The following is a 22,064-nucleotide window of genomic DNA, read 5'->3' as shown; positions in this document are numbered from 1 at the left end:
CAGAAATCAATAGTGGGATTGCAAGAAGCAACATCCAAGATCCAAATGGATACTCCTTGCTCTCATTTTATAGCTATAAAATTGTTATCTCATTAAACAATTTTGTATGCACAACTTTATGAGAGAAAAAACCCTAGCCACCACTGGACAAAAACTATTTTTCTCTCATTGTTTTCTTTATGGGTTTAGATCAAGATTGCAAGCATGAATCAAGATTCCTTTCAATGTTTGATCAAGCTGCAGACATAGACTAAGAATTCTTCCAGGTACATACATTCTTAAATCTTATTTGATTAAATTTATGTGATATGAACACAAATCATGTGTCACTATGTCCTAAGATCCAACATTCTTTTTGCAAAAAAAAATATCATTTGATATAAAAGTCTTGATTGATGCACATATTATATCTAATTCTTACATAACATCTTATGATCAATTTGAACCCATCAAACTAAGAACGAACCTTTATTTATTTGAGATCCCAAAACCCTACTATTTTATACATTGATCACAAAATTGGTTGATAGTTATATTTCTTACCATCTAACCTCAATCATAATGGAAAAGCAAGTTTTATCACAATGCATGAAAAACACCATGTTGAATTTTTTTAGATCCAAGAACACTTCTTTGATTTGTTTTTCCTCTACCATTTTCATATTTTTTACAAAATTAACTTAAGGCTTCCCCTAACAATCACTATACACCCTATCCTAAAAAATTGCAACAAATGACAACCTATTTTGAGAGAATTATTACATGATCTTTTACCAAATCAAAGAAAGATTTGATTTGGATTTTTTTAACTAGGTATTTGGGTTTCAATTTGACATCCAATTAATCTTCCTCCCACCATGTTGATCCATTTTAAGGTAAGGTGGTATCTATAATTAATTATGATTTCATTTTCAAGCCAAGAATTAAATCACTTTTGTCTCAATAACTTTTGGTTTTGATCTTGTTTGATGTTCACGTGCGAGCTTAGCACATGCAAACACGTATGATTATCTTGGATTTTTGGATGGTTATTAGACCAAAATTATTTTAAATATCATTTTTAGATTTTTTTTTGTATTTTTTTAAAAGAAAAAAAAAACATTCCATGTAATATTTTATAATAATTAATTTGAGAGTAACTCAGGTTCATTTATTTAAGGACTACTTTTTTTAAATGAAATCGTCAAAACACAAACAAATGAACCACTTCTATTCTCAAAGCTTAGATATATGAGATTTGAAATTATATACTCTTTGAATGTGGGGCTAAAACTTTATGTGAACATTCCTTGTTTTATTATCTATATTTTGGTACAATTTTTTTTCTCACTCTCTTAAATTATTGTGTTGGAGAAACTATTTGTCCTTTATGTCATTTTTTACATGTTGGCAAATCCAATAAAAGCTTAATCGTTGGAGCTTTAAAAAACATTTAAGTGATATGGATTATTCAAGTCTTATGATTTTTTGTTATTAGTGAGCAGTTTAAGATTGTATATTGACCTATTATTGTTTTTGTGTGTATTTTTATTTTGATTAGGATTGTTATTTTGTTATAATATTTTTTGTCTCTAATAAATTAATTTTATTCAAGTGGGATTGAAGGTTTTTTTTTAATTAGTATTACATAACTCTTAGATTAATTTTAGTTTTTTTTTGTGTTGAATATAGAATTTAATATTATATCATTTTAATTATAATGATAATTGTTTGGAGTATTTGAGTTTATGATATGAATGAATCATTGATGGGTTTAACTCTTACCTAGTGCTTAAATAGCTTATATTTACAACTTTTCATGTTGAGAAACCTTAACCACAAAATAAATAATAAGTTTTTCTCTTTTTTTTTTAATGAATTTAGATCAAGATTGCAAGCAATGAATTTAACGTTCACCTCAATGTTAGATTAAGATTTTTATTATGGACAAAGGACCAACAAAGGTTAAGCCTTAGACATGTATTAACCTTAATGAATTCTCGAAACCTAAATCACTTAAATTTTTTCAATAAAAATATATATCGATTAAGGGGCCTTTCAGGTAAGCACATTCTTCGACCTTAGTTTGATTAGTAGTTAGTACATAGAAATTGCATACAATAGCTTGCTCGGCGCCTGTAATTAGTTATTTATGCGAATCTTGACTTTTAGGTGTAGAAACATGTAATGTATTTATTCCTGGTTGCCCACATCGTCAGGAATCTCAACATAAAACTAACACATACAATTAATTTTCTCAAATCGTTTTATTGCTTCTGTTGCTTTAATCACCATATGTCAAACCTTGCAGTCATGCACAAAAGTTGCTTTAGACTTTACGTTCCCAGAAAATATTCATGAGTGTCTGCGTTTAACTAATGAGTTCCGCCAACTTCCCAAGAAACACAAGGCCAGAGAAGATAAGCTTGAGGTGATTTGTTCTATACCTCATCCTGTGCAAATCATAGCAACACTACTACATTTCGCAAACTTCATAACAAATTGGAAGCAGCTATGATAATTTGATAACATTATCCTCTGGGTATTTCATCTAAACCTGAACGATAAGATTGATTTTCACTCACATTTAGGACAAGAATAGCCAATAATTTTCACTCACATTTAAGATTGATTAACCAAAATTGCATTTAAGCCATTTATTTATTATTTGGATGTTGGCCTAAACCAGCACTAGTATGCCTACATTCCCAGTGGATCCTTTTTGGTATTTAGGCCATTTTTTATCATAATTAAAGGAGGTTTCAAAATACCCAATTATAACCACCAAGGTTGCAAAATAAATGGTTTAACACGGAAAGCAGTCGATTTGCAGATCAGATTACTACTTATTTCTATATTCAAATGCACGGTCTCAATCTCTTTCATAAGCTGTATCTTCAGTCTTGTATCTTTCCAAGGAAAAAAATGTCAGTCTTTGTATTTTCTTTGGCCATGAATACAATATTTTCATTAATTCTTGTGGCCGTTATCTGTTTACAGAACTTTCTGAAACTGTTGTCTAAAATGTAAGTATTAACAATTAAATCACTATGTTAATACCAAAATGGAAAACACTCAATTATGAGTGCCTCTGATCTTCCAATAAAGATTCCTACTTCACAATTTTCTATCCGGACTCTAATCCTACAATAAACATTCAGACTTCACAATTTTCTATCTGGACACTGTTTATATTCACAGAAATCTAGTGTATCATCAACCACGGCAAAATGAGCTTTCTGCAAGCCAATCAAGAACACTTCAGTAAATCTTTTAAGTCTTTGACAGCTTGATCAACGGCATAAACTATCATCTTCTTTATCTGTTCCGTCAAGGATAAAACACGTCACCATATAATCCTGTTACTTATTTTGAAGCTGACATCATAAAGAGGCAGAAGGAAATATAATTTAGAAGCAAATCACCTCCAGCTTATCTTCTCTAGCCTTGTGGTTCTTGGGAAGCTGGCGGAACTCTTTAGTTAAACGCAGACACTCATGGATATTTTCTGGGGACACAAAGTCTACAGCAACTTTTGTGCATGACTGCAAGGTTTTGGGGTTATGGTGATTAGAGGAACAGAAACAATCAAATGATTTGATGAAGTTAATTGAATGTGTCAAGAGATATTTTACCTTGAGATTCCTGACTTGATGTGGACATCCAGCAGGAATAAATACTGCCTCCCCAAGTTTCTGTTCAAAAGTCCATGGCTCTACACCTAAAAGTCAAGATTGGCAAAAAAATAACTAATTACAGACACAGAGCAAGCAATTCTATTCAATTTCCATGTACTAACCAAGCTCCTCCTTCAGCTTCTTCTTATGTTCCCATGTCAAATAAAAACATTGGTCATGAATTGGATGTACAACCTAATAAACAAAGAATTTTATTTGAGCATTTGGCATAAAAAGTAAGGAAAGAAGAAATGAAAATTATTAATATTTTAATACCTGTTCAACTGGAGAACAGTAAGTATGTCTAAATTCTTTTGAGTGTTTTCTAAGATATGTTTCTAACTTTTCAGAATCCTCTCTCTGAAAGATATCCCATAGGGCACTACCAGTTTCCATTGATTCATTCTCTGTAGCAGGAGAAGTGTACCTCTCAAGCACATTATTTGGAAAGATGTTTCCATCAATTTCAATAGGTTGTTTCTTCATGCTTTTGGCTTCAAGAACTTCCTTATTTTCTATATGTTCTTTGTTGTCTTTGTAAGGTCGATCCTCCAGGTGGTCAGCAACCCTCTCTTGGGCACACTGTTCTCTCTCATTTTGTGCCCTGTGTGCTTCTTTCAACTTTGATATAGTAAAGTGCTGCTCATCAGTTAATATCACCTCAGCTGTATGGGTCAAAATATTCACCTATAACAATTACCAAACAAGAAATTAGAAGAAGCCAATATACTTCCATTTGAAACACATGATATTAAAAAGTTTCTAAACCAAAAAGCACATATACACCTCAAATGCACATCACGTGCACACTTATTTATTCTTTTTAAGAATAATATATTTTCACATTCCAGGCCATCTCATTCAAATTAGAGTAACAGAAAGGTCATCCTATTCTCTTAACTCTTTACCAATTTCTTATATTATGCCACCTTACAATATAGTTACACATTAAAAAACTAAAATTCAAACCATATGAAAATATCCCTTTAGACTAGGGAAAGTAAAATAGCATATAAAGCAAAAATTTCTACACCTTAAGAAATGGTCGTCATCTACAAACAAGCAAATAGAAAGATTATTGAAACTAAGTTTCCAATCCAATTGCAAAATGGGAAACCAAAATGTGAGTTCTCATAAAAGAAGATTGAGTATGCCCATGTGTATGTGTGTAAAATATTCAAATGAAAGAGAATTGGCCGACCACTTCTTAAGCAATGAAATTACAGCCTAACGAAGATTGATGCTTACCGCATCTGACATATCACAATGAAGCTTTGTTACAGAGTCTCCTCTACCAAGCTCTTCTTTAATCCCATATGCAATATATGTTTTTGGACCCATGTCAGGTTTCAGGACGTGGGCTGGCAACTTCACAGCAAGATTGAGAATTCCAGTCCGAGGATCGCTGTACTCTTGAAATGGCAAGGAGCGAATAAACTCATCACAATGGCGGGGCAAAAGATCTTCAAATTTATCGGAGGGGGGCCAGTCTTTTAGCTTGAGCATCTCTGGCCAGAGATCTCTGTATGTTCTTCCCTCTGTATAACCTTTAAAGAATGTGTGAGTATCAATTTCTACCTGCATAGGTTTAGAAGGGTGAATGTTTATATAATTCTAGTATGTTGCCAGAGATACAACCTAAAAATGTTACACTTGGATTTTGGAAGATGGAAGTTGTAGCTCCAGAAGATGAGGAATCTAAAGAACAAAGAATAAGGCATGATGGCAATGGATGTGGTGTATTACAGTAGTGTAGTCAATATGACATGCTTTATACATACTGTACTAAAAGTTAGTTATCTTTCTTATAATGAGAAAAGTAGGTATTAAAGCATTACTTCCGCATTCTTAAAAAAATTAGAGATCACAGCCAATCCACAACAGATGAGGGATTTGGAAAAAGTTAAACACTATAAATTTAGAGACATAATGCTCTAATTAGACCAAATGGGACAGTGAGACCAAACCTCACAATTAGCTAGGCAATCAATGGCTTTCACTTCTGACATTTTTGAACTGATTTCTGAAACCATATTTTCACATAATGCTCGCCACATTACCATTGGCTCCCAGCTCAGTCCTGTTCCCTGTTTAAGGACATCACGAACTATAATTGGTTCACCATTAGCCCAATGCTTTTGGAAAAGCAACAGCCCTTCATTTTTAGTGCTACTTGAGTCTGGACAGTATATGTTATTGTCATTTATGCCTTCTTTAATAGCTTCCTTTCTCAAAAAGGTGTAGCTTGAACTTGCTGCTTTTTGCTGAAGAGTGGTGTGTTTAATTTCCCATAATTTCAGCATATTGCAAGCTTTGGTTTCCAAGTCAGATATCCACCCATCTGGGAAGATGCATCTCAGCTCCAATACAGCACTACCGCAACCCCCCAACTCCTTTGGCGCACAACTAATGCTTCCATCACTCTTAGCCTTCCACACAGTAGACGGCTCAATATGACCTTCTGATGTCTCTAAATCACAAGGCACAGGTAGAGGGTCCCCACCATGCATATAATCATAGCCCCTATTTACATATGGGAACTTCAGCTCAGCCCGGGGTGTAATGCTTCCATCACGTATTTCTTGGCAACAACTAAGGCAGAGTTCATAGGAACAGTTGGGGCAGCTTCTATGAAGGTCAATAATTGAAGTAGCACAATGGTCACTGCTCCAAGACCAAAAATTTAAAACAAAGATATTACAGCACATGTAAAGAATCATGATAGTATCTCAAGTAAGAGGATGCTTACCAATAGACACGTTCACCATCGCCACAAAGACTTTGGTGTATCTCAATCTCAAAAGAAGATTTTCCTGACAGAAGAGTTTATTGTTGGTAATTCATTCAATGTAATAATGAAAAACTTAAAGATGGAGATTTAAACCTAGTAATTTAGCTTCAATCTGCTCCTCTTGACTTTGTTCATGACAAATTTGTTCAAAAAACGGTAGGAGTAATTTAATCATATATTGCAGATACTGAGCTTTTTCATAATCGCTGATATCCCTGTTAGCTGTCTAAAATATAAAAAGAATTTGAGGTTTATAGAGCAGATATAATTCTAATATATGACATTTTTGTTTCATTACAGAAATTTATTTAGGGGTAGGCATGAGAACAAATCAAACCTTAATCATTCCTTTTGAACACAAGCAAGCATTGCAATTGCAATTTTTCCGGCAAAATGGACAACTTGAAGCAATTTCTTCTACTGACATATCAGGGTAACTGTGTGCAAAATTTCACAAACAGCTCTATTTTGTAATGACAATTCATAAACTACACAAACAAGCAGAATTGATTCATTAGATGTAAAGTGACATACTATTTATTGACACATCGCATACAGTACATTTTTGGGCATTTAGTACAAGGCACAAAAAATGTTCTCTCCTTTTTCATGCATTGATGACATTTTCGGGGATTTTGTCCAACATCCTGTTCAGACAATTAGATAAGCATCATTGAAATATGATAAAATATTCCACCTATTAAAAAAATCTGAAAGATCAGTGCAAGAAATATGCAGAGAAAAAAATGGTCACCACTCACCATAACATTATTCATTCTTCTTCTCCTGGTCCTTGACTTTAAAAGAATGAGCATTTCTTCATCTTCAAAATCGTCATTCAAGAGATCATCTTCAAATTTCCTTTTCTTGTTTGAGACAGTAAGCTTCTGTGTCTCATGTCCTTTCTTGCATGACTTCGATTTTGTATTATCACACTTATAAATTTCTTCAACCTTTTTCGTCTTTGTAGTTCCAAAATCTTTCGAGCATTTTAAGATCTTGTCCTTAGCAAGCTGATTTATTTGTTCTCCTTGTGTAACCCTAGCTTCCAATCTTACTGCATTAATTTTCTTTAAACATCTCATAGTTTCTTCCCCTTTTAGTTCTTGTTTCTTGTGACCATACTCAGGGATTTTGTCAGCTTTCCTCTGGACAGTTCCCGAATGTTTTGAGTATCTTGAGAACTCTATCATATCCTCATTGTGCTGATTTTTTTACTGTTGTTGTCTGGGGACTGCAACCTCCATTTTTACTGCAGAATGAACATGGAAATACACTCAAATAATTCCAAAAAACTCAACACAGATTACCATTCATTTAAGCACCATGCCAATCTTTTATAGAGTCTGAGCAAAACCTATTGCCAGTATAGAACATCAATTCCTATACCTATACATAGAGCCAGAACAAGTTTACTACCACATTCATAAGCACAGCATAGGAAACTGAGAATCAAAGATACACAGCCACACTCAAGCATCTTTCTGTAAAACCACAATATAATCCGGTGGCAATGATGAATCATCGGTAAGGAAAGCAGTTTCTTTAGATATGTCAAAATCGATAACCAGTCACGAAAACAATAAGGCAACAAATTCAATAAAATCTATCCCGTTATGAATTTCAGAAAGAACTGAATATACGCTTTCAGAAGGGGGGGAAAAAACCTTTCTCCAGTGAATGTTTAAAGTCAACCTGACTGAGTTGACCCGAGTCAACCCAACAACATCGGTTACTCCGAAAACATGAAACAAAACAGAATTCCAATTGCATGCGTAGGAAAACAAAACGAAATGAAGAATAACGAAAAGAACTTGGGAATTATCGTGAATGGCACAGAAATCAAAATAAAGAGAGAGAGGGCAGAATTTCAAAATTCATTCATACACGAAACATAAAAACACAAATGAACGAAACGAACCTGATCACGAAAGTTGTTGAAGCTGGAAAATTGATAGATAGCTCATCAAATGTGTGATGTGTCTATGTGGTGTTCAGAAATGAGAAACGGAATAAATGTGGCACGATATCTGAATGCGAAATTTGAGAAAAGAATAAAAATCCGAATGAATGATAAAAAATAAAAAAAGATTAAAGAGATTGTGATGACGATCAGAGTCAGCGGGTATAAAAAGGGTAACAATCATTGATATGATTAGCATTAGCAGAGAAAAATACATAACTCACAAAGCACAGTTAAGTTGAAACAGAAAAGAGTCAGCTATGAAAAGATGCCTTTGCCTGCATCACAAGACATATACTGCTGCTGCGTTGTGTTGTTGGGCCGATGCTGATTATTTTAACCACTAAGATTGAGGCACGTGGATCACAAATTCGTTCGCGTTCTCGAGAAGACAAGTGTTTCCATCTCTGAATGTGGGAAACTGGTCTGCCCTATTAAATGTGGAAATTAACTTCCCACTAGATTTTCTTTTTCCAATTAAGGATCTCGATTTATAACTCATGGATTATGCATATCTCTGGTCAATTACATTATCATTACTAGTATTTACTACAATATTAATTGAGATTTTTTTATTAGAGTGAACTATTTATTAATTTTATTAATGATGAGTAATTTTTATAAAAAAATAATGTAAAAATATATAATTTTTATACATGAGAAATGATCTATTTAATAAAATAATTTGTATTTTCTTTTTGCCAATTTTTTTTTGAGATAACGAAAGTCACGCATAGAGTGAATTGTTCTCTGACCCGGTGAGTTAAGCGATACATGTGTTCCTTGATAAATAAATAAAAAACATAACATTGGTACATATTAATTAAGATTGTTATCTCTTGATTATTTTTTACTATAAAGAATATTTTCAGTAAATTATAATTACATGATGTTAAATATAGAGAAATATTAAATAAAAAAAATGGAGAATAATAATTTTTTTACAGATTCTTTTCTTTATAATTATCTTTAAATGTTAAATAAGATGTATTTGTAGTTTTATTCCCTTTTTATGTGCAAATATAGTTTTATTTTTTTATTAATTTTTAGTGAATCTTTAAATGAGGAATCAATGAAAAATAATAATTTTGGATGCACAAATTAGGAACTAAGTGGTAAATTTTCCTTTAAGATATAAGTATGTTAAATTAGACAATTATTCTTTTAATATTTTTTTAAAAAAATAATCGATAGGATTTATTTTCATAGTTAAATTTATTTTTTTTAAATTTTACCAATTTCTGTAACTTTTTCAATATTTTTTTAATTTAAAATATATTCTTAATAGTGTAGTATTTATTTGATACATTAAAAAAATCCAAGAATCATTTAATATTTGTATTAATCATACGAAAGATTTAAAATAAAACATTGACCATAGTTCTTACATATTAATAAAGAAGTGATAAATGTATCATTTGAATCAGTGAAGAAAGAGCAAGAAAATATCAGTGTGTCAATAAATAAATAATTAAAAAAAGTGAATTATCAATTTAATTCCTAGAATTATATTGATCATTAGTAAAAAAAATTAAGAAAAATAGCCATTTGTGTTCCTGAAAGTGCGTAGTGCTTAGCTGTGTTCAAAATCAAACCAAATTAAATGTAAAATCGAAAATCAATTCAAAAAATACAAACCGCAGAAAAACTAAAGGACATTGGTTTGGTTTGGTTTGATTTTTGTTTTTCACATAATGAGCGATTTGTTTTGATTTTTGGTTTGAAATGCGAAATTCGAACCATACCAAATTAAACTGTACTCATTAGTTTAATTATCCTAGGACTAATATACATATATGACATGTAGTTTAAGTTTAAGCTTTTGTGAAAAAAGACACTTACATACAACATACACAAAGACTAAAATGCTAAACTTAACACTTAACACTCAGTTTCTCACTCTTTCCTATAACGCCTAAAACTAAACCCTAAAACTAACGCCTAAAATCACTCTCCATGTAGTCCTCTTTGCGTTTGCAACAAGGCTTTCACTGGCACGGGACTCTAAGCATTTGCTGCGGCGTCTCTCTCCCATGTGTGTCTCATGTCTTTATTTTACTTCTTTTTTTTAGGTTTAGTCTTGCAACTTGAACTAGTTATTATTCAAGTTTTCTCTAACTATAACAAACTTTTTAAACATTTTTTAATATTCACTAGTAGAATTTTCAAACAACAAAAATCGAATCAAACCAAACCATAAAAGATTGGTTTGGTTTAGTTTGAATTTCATAAATACTCTAAACCAAACCAAACCGCACCGCACTTAATTTTTCTTTGTTTGGTTTAGACTAATTTTAAGTTAAAATCGCACAACGAACACCCTTAGTGCTAACAAATCTGTTCCTGAAAGATGAAAAAATAAAATTTAGTCCCCGAAAGTGTAAAAAGTGACACAAATTCGTCCCACTGCTAACTTTCATCCATTAACATTGGGAAACTCACCTACGTGACACATAGGGATGAAAATGTCACAAAATTGATATTCACATGAACATATGAACTAAAATTACTGACAAATATGTTCCTAAATTTAATAATTTAGTAATATTTTCATCCTTTAATTATACTACTTACTAACAAATATATCCACAAAATACATAATACATAAACTCAATTAGTTGATATCAATAACAAGATACATGCATCAACAACACATTAGACTTTGAAGTTTCTAATTTTATTGTTACAAATATTTATTATAATGTATTATAATCAATAGTATTATTAAAACTTTCTAGCCACCGCCACATGTTGGTTGGACAACTTTTTCAATTAATTTATTTATTTTATTCAATTTATTATTCATTTATCTACTTTTTAATTTGTGTATGGCACAGGTTTCAATGCTAGTTATAATTAAATTTATAATGTCAACTTATTATAGAGGAATCAAAACTCAAGAGGAGACAAGATGGGTAGATTTTCAAATAAAAATCAGTTTGTCAAATCTTAAATAGATAATTGACAAGTAGAATAAAACAAACATGAGAGCTCTAGCAGCTAGAACTACAATGCTTTGTAGTTTTCCCGCTCTATTAGTGACCATTTACTCCCGCCTTGCCTCCTTATGAGTCTTAAGTGCTCTATGATAAGTTGTCATTATAAATATAATTATAATTGTAATGCATTATAATAAATATTTGCAATAACAAAATCAAAAACTTATAAGTATAATGTGTTGTTGGTGCATGTATGTTGTTACTCGTGTCAACTAATTAGGTTTATATATTTCGTGGATATATTTGTCAATAAGTTATATAATTAAAGGATGAAAATGCCAATAAATTGTTATATCAGGGACGTACTTGTCAATAACTTTAGTCCATATATCCACGTGAGCATCAATTTTGTGACCTTTTCATCCATGTCTACCATGTAGGCAAGTTTCCTAACATTAACGGACGAAATTTAACGGTGAGACAAATTTGTCTCACTTTTTACACTTTTGAGGGACTAAATTTTGTTTTTTCATATTTCATGTACGGATTAGTCCACACAACACATTTTCAAGGACGAAAATGACTATTTGTCCAAAATTTTATTCCTTTTTTTATGGAGACAATTTGGATCCTAAAATTAATAAAATGAAAAAATGAAAAAGAAAATAGTGCCTATAACAAAAATATATTTATTTGAATCATGAAATAATGACTAAAATTTGTTTTTCATCCTTGTAAATATATCAAAGTTCATTTTCTTCTCTGCAAAAAAATTTGTATGTTTTTCGTTCCTATAAAATTATAATGTGTTATTTTTTGGTTCAGAAGAAAGGTTGAGTGATTATGAACATATGTAGTATATGTTTGTCTGCTAAAAGCAAGACATGTATTAGTTCTATTTTCTCTCTTTTCTTTCCCTTCCTCTTTCTCTTACTCTTTCTTAGACCCTTCCCTACCTCTGCCAATAACAACTTTTCCCTTGTCTTTGCTGATGATGACGCCTCTTTCGACGACAAGCCCCCACCGCACCCCAAATTTGGCCCTAAGTAGCACTTCCAGCAGTAGCATTGACTCCCTTAGCGTCGTGACAAAAAGGTTGAGGCTAAGAAGCGCGAACAAGAGGAAGAGGTCGTTGTCATTTTGTCCATCATTGCCTCCTTCATCTACCTCCTCGACTTCTTCTCCGAGATCTGTTCGTGTTCTTGATTCTTGTTCTTGTTCAGATCTATTTGTTTGCGATGGTGGGTGGGTTTGTGATGGTGGAAAAAGAGGTCCAAACTATTGTTGTTGTTGCAGGTAGGGTGGTGGGGAGTAAAGGGTTTCGATTTGAATTTGGATTTGTGGATTTGGTAGGTGGGATCTTTGAGTGTGTGGATTCTTTTGTGATAGTCATTGTCGTTGTTTTGAGGTCTAGGAAGACTTGGGTTCATGCATTTTTTTTTTAAAAAAATCAATAATTTGTGATGGTTTTTAACCGTCAATAATCATTTTTATTTTTTTTTCCTAGTTATTTGTGACAATTTTTAACTCTTAGAATTTGAATATTTTTTTTAAATGTCACATAGTTTAGTATCTATCCAAATTCCAAATCCAATTTCGGGCCAAAAAATATCATAAAATGATTGGAACAAGAAACATAAAAATTTGTTGAGACAAAAAACAAACTTTGATATATTTACAATAACAAAAAATATATTTTAACCTTAAATAATTCAAATTAATTTAATATTTGTATTTACTATGGGAAAGATTAAAAAAACACTAGCAATAGTTATTAAATATTAATAAAGGAGTTATAAACTTATCAACAAAATAATTAAAGAAACATAAGCAAATGTGACAATGAAGATTAAATCTAAGACATGAAGTATATTATCCAAACACTTCATTATATTTTTAAAAAAAACATTTCACTATTATTAGTCTTTGAAATTATAATGATCGATAGTTCCTAAAATTTATAAAATGACAAAATGATGTTATTACAAAAGTATATTTATTTATACATTAAAAAAATCCAAGAATCATTTAATATTTGTATATATTATAGGAAAAATGTAAAAAATATGTCATAGTTATTAGATATTGATAGATGAGTGATAAATGTATAAGCAAAATAACTAAAGGAAGAGAAAGAAAATATCATCTGAATGAAATAAATAAATAAATACAAAAAGAGTGAATGATAAATTTAATCTTTTTGAAATTATAATGATCAATTAAATTGATCCCTTTAGTTAATAAAATGATAAATAATCCCTATTATAACACAAATATATTTATTTAATACATTAAAAATGTATAAAGAATCACTTAATATTTGTACTTACTATAAGAAATAAAAAAAGACTTAGCACAGTTAGTAAATATTAATAAAGGAGTCGTAAATGTATTAACATAATAATTAAAAAAAGACAAAGAAAATATCAGTATGTCAATAAAAGAGATAATTAAAAAAATTTAATTACCAATTTAATTCTTGAAATTATAATGGATGATTAAATCGGACCCTCAAATAAATAAAATAGAAAATTAGTTCGTGAAATTGTAAAATATAAATCAATTTAATCCTTAAAATTATAAAGGTGTGCCAAATTGGTTTCCAAAATTAAAAGGGATTAATTATATTTTTTACTTCCTAACTTTTAAATTTTCACAATTATACCTCTCAAGTTTTTTTTGAGGTGCATTTTGACTTCAAACTTACATAATTTTGTGAATGTTGTGGTAAGGAAATATATTGTTTAGAAAAAACTTAAGTGCAATTTTTCTCCTACTTTCAAAACTTTGCGCATTTTGTCTGTGTCAGGAGAATATATTATTTTTACATAAAAAAGAATAATTATTTAGAAAATGCTTAATTCCATTTTTGTCCCTAGTTTCAAAATTTAGCACATTTTGGTCCGCATTTAAATAGATTATTGTAACTGATATAAGAAGCCAATGTAATATATTTTTAAACAATTTAAAGAACTAATAAAAAAAGTAGAAAAAATAGAGATTTTATGGAATTTCATAAAACCTCCAAGAGTATTTGTGTAATTTATTATTACTTATAAAGAATAGAGAACGAAATAAACATAATTTTTAAAAAATAAATAAATAAAATTAAAAAAAAAATATAGACATAAACACAACATAAATAGAGGACCAATTAATTTGTTGCACAGTTTTTTTAAATTGATATAAGATAATTATTATTCTTTTTAACTTCTATTTTTTTTTAAAAAAAAAGTGAAATAAATACATGATTTTATTTAAAGTAAATAATTCTTTTAATGAAGAGTTGCATGTGAATTCCATGAGAATTTATTAATTTTAAAATAATGATTTTAAAGTAATGTAAACAATAATTTTGTAAAACTATTTTACATTACCATTATAAACATTAAACTTTTTTATTATTATTACTAAATATATTAGTAGATGATTAAATACAGATGCCCAAGGACCAAACAAACAAGAGACTAAAACATCAGTGCATCAGTCAACAAAGTGATCATTTATATAGTTTCAGTAAAATAGCAAAATAGGCAGCTGTGTCCGTAATTTTTTGATAATTAACGTGGGACGGACAAATATTAAACGAAAAGGAAAGTCATTGATTTAAAAACGAGCACAAGTACAGTACAAACACACTTCTTTTCCTCATGCAAACTGAGTTGAATCTGAAGGAAAAGCAGAAGGTAAAAGAAAAAAAAAAATATACACACGATCTAAACCATGATTCAGCTCTTGGATAATTTACAGCATTCCGTGGTGTAAGGGAACAAATTCACTATTAACAAAATTCGAAATAATAATAATCTCTACCTTACAGTTTGTGCTGATCACACTAGCTTGCTTTCTCAGTTTATGTTACATATGCACACATCCATGGTTCATCTATCCATCCTACTAGCCTATGTGGTCGTGGTTGTGGTCGGTCCAAAATAATGATATGATTCCTTGGTGTCCATGATTTATGGCTCTGGATGATTTCGAATGCCATGATCAGGCAGAGAAGGAGATGATGCACCACTAATTCTGCTAGGCAATGGTGTGTTCCTTCTTGATTGCCGTTTTGTGGGTACAGTCAAACTCTCAGTTTCCAACTTTAGACTCATTACCTCTTCGTCCTCGTCCTCATCAAAAAGGCTAGCTTTGAAAACTGGATGAACATAAGCATTCTGAAGGTAAGCTTTTAAGTTAAAGTTGGGATCTGTAGCTCGTTCCAATGTGTCTTTCATCATCGCTTCCTGTTTACAATTTTACAAAAAGCAGCATACCAATTCAATGAGCGAGGAAACGTGTGATGAAGGTTTAGGTTGTTTATAAGTTTGGTAATATGAACGTAGTACTAGCATAGATGCAACTTGGAAAATCAAGGTCACAAACGTGTGATGTAGGATTATTAGCCATCAGAATGATTAATTGACATACCTGTAAGGGATATCTAACAAACGCAGGTTCGAAACGTCCTTTGCAGTATATATGGAACCATATCGTCAGTACTGGGAGTACAATTAGAAATGGAGTTGATGAAGCAGCCTTTTTAGTGGTAAGAAGTCCCATAAGAACTATCTGTGACACTATCAGTGCAATAATGACACGAAAATGGACATCAGGCCAGAATGCTGCACCACTCTCGTACTCTTGATTATAAACATTGATAATCTGCAATTGGAAAGTAGGTGTCTTCAACTTATATATATGGCAACAAAAATAGGGGACTCAAATAATACAATCATCCTTTGACATGAATAATATAATTCTAACATCTTGGAACTACCTGATGACGGAACACAACATAGGCGAGCCCAAAGAAAACTATTATGAAAGGAAGAACAGTAGGTGTAACTGAAGCATAGACTAGACCCAGCAAAAAGTACAATTGTATTCGAGGTTCTCCAGTGTTGAAACCAATACTCCCAGGATCCATAGCCTCTTCCCTATCCTTTTCAGTCTTCACCAAGAAAAAATTCTTCAAGTGATATATGATTAGGGGTTTCAACATCAAAACCTCTGCAGCTATACCAGCCCATCCATCAACCATTATATAAGTGATGAAGAAACTTGCTTTCAAAGGAATTGCAGTGCCAATTGTTATGGGATATCTGACATGAATATAAAAAGAATTCTTAATCATATTAACATGGTGTAAATTAAGACAAGAGCACTAACATCATGGTTCGTAAATAGCTAAAATTAAAAAGTATATCCAAAAGTAGGATGATTTTCCCCCTTCTAACATGATGGAATAGTTGACCACATATGCAACAAATTTACATAGACGTGTAAACTTTTTGGTGTAGCAGAACATATGTAAGCAATCAAAACAAAGGAAATATAATGCCAATTAAAAAAGTAATTAATTTTTAAAGGAAAAAAAAACCTTGTATCTTGAATGACTTACTCATTGGCTGCTTGGTGAATGAAAGAGTCCAGCTGTTCAAATGCTGTCCCGGTAAGTATGTTCCCAAGAAATATATTCACAAAATTGAAAAGATAGTATCTAGATGCTGCTCTTCTCTCCAGAGATGAAATAGATCCGAAGCCTTCAAATTTTGACATGATCATCAATATTGTTGGCAAAAAGATGAGAAAAAGCTTCAATGCAATACCCGGTAGAAAACCTTGAATGAATGACTTAATGAAAGGACTGCACAATAAAGTAAATTCAAATAAGTAATCTCCAGGGATGCATGGGGATGGAATTATATATTCAGAGGTACAACTATGAGATGAAACTTACATTTCAATAAGAGGATTCAACCATGGCGCTCTTTTCTGGATTCCGTCAATACTTGCAAGACCTTGTACAATTGCAATTGGGATCATAAAAAAGAAGGTGAGAAAAAAGAATGCAACAGCCATGATCAACCTTCTAACAGTGAGGGAAACATATGGAATTGCCAAGTTCGACCAATAGATGTCACGTGGCTCTGGCGCCCACTCAGTCAACCACATTGTTGGGTTTCTAGTTTGTTGGGTTTGTGCACAGACTGCAGCACCCCATCGTGTTTTAAACGAAACAAATGCAGCAGGCATGATGGACTTGGGATCATTGCTGACATTATCCCTCTCTAACGCTATCTGTGAAAGGAAATAAACTTGAATCATTGCAATCATCATGAGACTTTCAAAAGACAATTTATGAAAACATAATAAGTCCCATAATATCTGCAGATATTATCCTTAGTGAAATTTTGAGTTAAACGACTTCCTTCCGCATATGTTTAAAACTCCTAGCAGAAAATAAATGGTACTTACTTCCTTTGACAGTTTGTCAATTTCAGTGTTGTGATGATCAATAGCATCTACTTTGTTTCCACAAAGACCAAGGAAGCCAGTCTAGTAAAACATACAAGAGAGAAAGATTGTAGTAAATCTGAAGATGGTTATGACAAACTTCTGAAGCCATGTCATATTAAAAATTAAATACCTTTATTTGAGGCCTTTCTGAAGTTCTTTCAACTTTGTTTTGATAATATACAAGCCAATTCTGCAACTTCTTCTTCTTTTTAACCAACTTTGCAAGTTTGTTTGCATTATAAACAACCTGCATTAATGTCACAACAATAAAATATGCTGAAACATTATCCCCCCCCCCCCCCCCTCAAAGTCCCAAATGAAAGGGAAAAATGACATTGTCGCAATAATAGATTTAGTTAATAATAAACTCAATGTTTCATGAACATCATTTCAGAATCAATGAGACAACGAATTTAATATTGCATTAAAAGATGTAACTTTCAAATAAGAAACCACCCAACACTTCTTTAATTCTTAATATAAGAATAAATGAGATAATTAATGAACAGAACATTCTAGCAGCATAGTGTACACAGGTGGAACCAACCTGGTGAGAAAGATAGTTATCTGGATGATTGACCAGAAAAAAGTGCTCCACAAGCTCACTGACAGACTCATCAGGATCTGGTGGAATGTTTCTAACGAGCACCTGAAAATAATATCTTTTCTATAAGCAAAATATGCACGAATATCTCACATATATAAACGCTACAATTTCCCAAAACTTGTTAAAAGATTAAAGAAAAAAAAAAGCTGATGCGATTGGAGAGCTCTTCTATATTAAAAGAAAATTTGTTCTTGACCTGTTTTATTGTTTTAATTTTTTTTTTTATATAACTTCTTCAAAGTCCTTTAACTTTTTATATCCCTTCCATACATCTAAAAGCCACATAACAGTCATCACTCCATTGTTTTGCTTATATATTGATATACATAGCTAGCTTATTAATGTGCTTGCCTATGACCAGCAAATCCTCACCAATAATCTACAGAATTGTTAAGTACAGAAAATCATGATATATACGATCAAGGTCTGCCTAGAAAAATGACCAAGTAGCGTACCACCTCTAACACAAGAAACAAAACATCAAGTTTCATCGCTTCATCTCAAAGCTGCCAAAAACTGATAAAAAATGAGTGCGGTAGATAAAAACAGCACAATATGCAACAAAGAAGTATTACATAGAAAAACTCCTCATTAAAATGGAGAAAAATCAACTCTACCGTAAATTGATCAGGGCGACGTTTTTCTGCTGCAAGAAATTGCAATCTCATTGAGGCAACTTTTTCATACTCCTTTAGTAAAATGTAGCATGTCCAAAATGTAAATGCATAAGCAACTAGTATGTGTGCCCAAAACCTGAGGCAGAGTACAAAATTTTAGAGGAGCACAGATATAATAGCAATTTAAGAAGTAAGATGAATGCACCACCACAGTAACTCCATAACTTTTAACAAGTGAGATTATGCATAAAAATTGAATTGCTGATGATTGGAATGGAGAAGCAAGTGACGTTAACTTTGAGATGCAATGATAAAGATTCTGATGAGAAGGCAAATTAATTAAGATATAATCACAGAATTCGGAGAAGAGAAGCAATAATGATAAATATTCTGATAAGAAAAGTAATTGAGATATAATCACAAAATCTAGAGAAAAGATGCAAAGCAGTTAAGATTTCCATGGTATATTAGGGTTGCACCAAGTTGAACACTAGACCTAAAGCCTCAACATAGTTAAACTTAAACCATATATATTTGGTCAACAATACATCTTTAAATGCAAGCAGTACTTTTTTTTTTATTAACAACAACCGTAATCACTCGGTTTGGGGTTTAGTCACACTTAAGACACCTCACCCTTCCCCAAGAGTATATTTTGCGAGAATCGAACCCAGGTCCTTCTCCACAAACTCAGCACATGTTGCCAACTGAGCTACAATATTGGATTAGAAACTAATGCACTAAATAACACAAAGATTCAGCAGCAAAACTGTAACAGCACAGCATGATGGTTTAGAAACCTTTCAGATGTACTATGGACATTTGAAATTGAGAGTTTATCAATGTCACTCGAAGTTATGTTGTCCAGACCAGCACTTTCTAGCCCGGTACTTGTGGCGTTGACAGGAACCAGAACTGCCCATGCCAGAAATGCTATTGGAACAAAGATTTTAAGTCTGCATAACAGAAACAGAAAAGATCAGGATCATATCCTCTTCAGCTGATGTGGTATTTTTCACTCATTGTTCATAGTTCATACCCAACCAAGTAAATCCTCAAGTAAACAACAGAGTCCAATCCAGCATGGTCAATGAGTTCAAGTTCCGGCATTCTAAGTGCAGCTGGCATCCAATTCAAAAACCTAAGATATGATCTCCAATCTAAATTGACAAACTTGCGAACAAACGCTCCTCCGTGGACAGGATCTGTTCTTAAACCCTTCAGGTACCATTTTGGGAAGTATACCCGATCATTAAAAGGTTGAAGCCTCAAAATAGCAAAAGCCACAAAGAAAATAAATGCACTCAAAATGTTTAAGCCAGCTGCAACCCCAATATCTGAAAGTGTGGCCATTTTTTCTCCCCTCTAGGAAGAACACACGGTATACACCTGTAAAGCAATAACAATGCACAAAAAAATTAGTAAAAATCTTGGTAAAGAATTCGTATGTTATCTCACACATACTTTAATAAACACAAGCAAAGTAGTCAGAAATAAGAAATTATTGTTATCTCCATAAAATCCAGAGGAATGATTCATAACCAATTCCTCATCTTTGTTTGAACCTTCTTAGTATTTTTCTGTGAACCCTAAATTTTAGACACCCAAAAGGAAAGTAATTTATCAAGCGTTTCAAGAAATAGAAATTAAAAAAAGAAAAGGTTCGTACTTTGTGGTTGTTGCACACAGTTGGGTGAGGAGGGGAAACCCCAAGGGTGTATAAACCCAACGATGAAAGGAAATCAGAGGTGAAGATCCAAAGTTGAATCAAAGGATATCTTGGAAGGAGAAAGAAGCAAGAAGCTAGATTCGGCAACCGTGGAGCAGTGAAACCACCTTAGAAGACACGTTAGAAAGCCTTTCCTATGCAGCACACCAACTATCACATGAGATCACAGGCTTCCATGGATCAAAGGAAAGAGAATAAAAGACAGTGCTGGAGCTTACTTGTTACGTTACAGGTGAACAACACAAGACTCTCAACTCATTCTATTATTCATGATGTGAGATTTTGTGGAAAAAGAAAAGGTTAATATTTAACTAGATACTATCGTCTCATTCTCACCGCTTATGTATGTGATTTTGTGAAAATGATTAGTAATAATATTTAATAGTTGTAGCGTAAGAAAGATTCAATTCAATAAGCGGATCAAACACTGTGTCGGTAAGGTGCCACGTGGTGTCTTCCAACGAGCAACGGCTACTTTTCCATTGTTTGCTGGGATGCACGCGCTGGTAGAGAGCGTGAGCGAATAGGTTTGGATTTGGGGAGATAATACTGAAAGAGACGAAGTTGGTGTCAGTGAGTGAAATATGAGCATGAGAAAGCGACCATCGGCGTAACCCGTGTGGAGAATGCGTTTTTCTCGCGGGCTCGAAATGTGGATTTTTCTAAAATAAAAAATATAATTAGTTGAGCTGGATTTTGGAAATTTAGGAAGATCCAAATATATTTAAGGCACAAAGATTATCTATAAAAATATTTATAAATTTCTCACATGACTAATCAAATTGAAAGTTACATTTTTATGAGATATGAACTTTATTCTCATTAAAAAAAATCAATCTTTTTGTTGACAAATAACATTTTTTATAACTACATTTTATTGAAAATTATAAAATTATGAGTAAAATTAATTAAATAAGAAATGAGATTCTCATTTTTTTATGATTTTTAATAAATTTTAGTCAATGATAAATAATATGTTGTTAATATTTTTTCATATAAAAAGTAAAAATCAATTTATTGATTGAAGAAAAAAATCAATAGGTTTAGTTGATTAAAATAATCAAGGTGTTAATATGAAGAAACAATTAAAAGATTAACATCTATCGTCCTTTTCAACGTTAAACAAGTTGTTACATGCAATTATGCAAAGTTACTTATTAAGAAGATTTTAAAAAACAATTAAAAAGTTGACATCTAATATTAAAAAAAACATCTAACGTCATTTCCAACGTTAAGCAATTGTTAAATGTAATTATGCAAATTTATTTATTATTTGATATGAAAAAAAATGATGATGGATTGTTATTTTTTTTATTGCTGATTCTATTAAATTTTATAAAACCATGCAATTACGTTTGAATCTCATTTTACTGGTAGAGTTTAGAATAAATATGTCTGACAGCTAATTAATAATGTAAACAAAAAAAAATAACATCATGTCCCTTGACCATGAATAATTCTTTGGACG

At 31.8% G+C, this 22,064-nt stretch overlaps 2 protein-coding genes and 1 long non-coding RNA gene across 4 annotated transcripts; 1 reads left to right on the top strand and 2 right to left on the bottom strand.

Annotated features, from left to right (window-relative positions):
• The first annotated feature begins 129 nt into the window (after positions 1-129).
• On the top strand, positions 130-5,493 carry LOC121173852 (uncharacterized). The gene is made up of 2 exons (XR_005889389.1): positions 130-266; positions 5,003-5,493. It is a non-coding gene; the product is annotated as an uncharacterized lncRNA (long non-coding RNA).
• LOC100806419 (lysine-specific demethylase JMJ25) lies at positions 2,925-8,672 on the bottom strand. 2 transcript variants are annotated; one of them, XM_041011261.1, is made up of 14 exons: positions 8,635-8,672; positions 8,369-8,477; positions 7,209-7,699; positions 6,982-7,094; positions 6,785-6,884; positions 6,541-6,673; positions 6,406-6,469; positions 5,624-6,320; positions 4,905-5,234; positions 3,933-4,343; positions 3,779-3,851; positions 3,615-3,700; positions 3,405-3,524; positions 2,925-3,301 (listed from the first exon to the last, which is right to left on the bottom strand). In XM_041011261.1, the coding sequence occupies exons 3-14, from the start codon at positions 7,638-7,640 to the stop codon at positions 3,230-3,232; spliced, it is 2,631 nt and encodes an 876-aa protein (XP_040867195.1). In that variant the 5' UTR covers positions 7,641-7,699; positions 8,369-8,477; positions 8,635-8,672; the 3' UTR covers positions 2,925-3,229. The 2 variants fall into 2 exon arrangements, with proteins under 2 accessions (XP_040867195.1, XP_014625274.1); XM_014769788.3 differs by lacking the exons at positions 6,982-7,094; positions 7,209-7,699; positions 8,369-8,477; positions 8,635-8,672 and having other exon boundaries at positions 6,541-6,669.
• Positions 8,673-14,930: 6,258 nt separating this feature from the next.
• LOC100500239 (calcium permeable stress-gated cation channel 1) lies at positions 14,931-20,964 on the bottom strand. The gene is made up of 13 exons (XM_006600237.3): positions 20,815-20,964; positions 20,537-20,730; positions 19,907-20,256; positions 19,668-19,823; positions 18,868-19,003; positions 18,191-18,292; positions 17,774-17,890; positions 17,602-17,682; positions 17,084-17,424; positions 16,745-16,990; positions 16,121-16,445; positions 15,772-16,005; positions 14,931-15,587 (listed from the first exon to the last, which is right to left on the bottom strand). The coding sequence occupies exons 3-13, from the start codon at positions 20,218-20,220 to the stop codon at positions 15,312-15,314; spliced, it is 2,328 nt and encodes a 775-aa protein (XP_006600300.1). The 5' UTR covers positions 20,221-20,256; positions 20,537-20,730; positions 20,815-20,964; the 3' UTR covers positions 14,931-15,311.
• Between the last annotated feature and the right edge of the window lie 1,100 nt (positions 20,965-22,064).

Source organism: Glycine max, chromosome 17 (assembly GCF_000004515.6).
Source record: "Glycine max cultivar Williams 82 chromosome 17, Glycine_max_v4.0, whole genome shotgun sequence".
Classification (NCBI taxonomy): domain Eukaryota; kingdom Viridiplantae; phylum Streptophyta; class Magnoliopsida; order Fabales; family Fabaceae; genus Glycine; species Glycine max.
The sequence above is the reverse complement of the archived record's forward strand: the minus strand, read 5'-3'. Positions and strand labels throughout refer to the sequence as shown.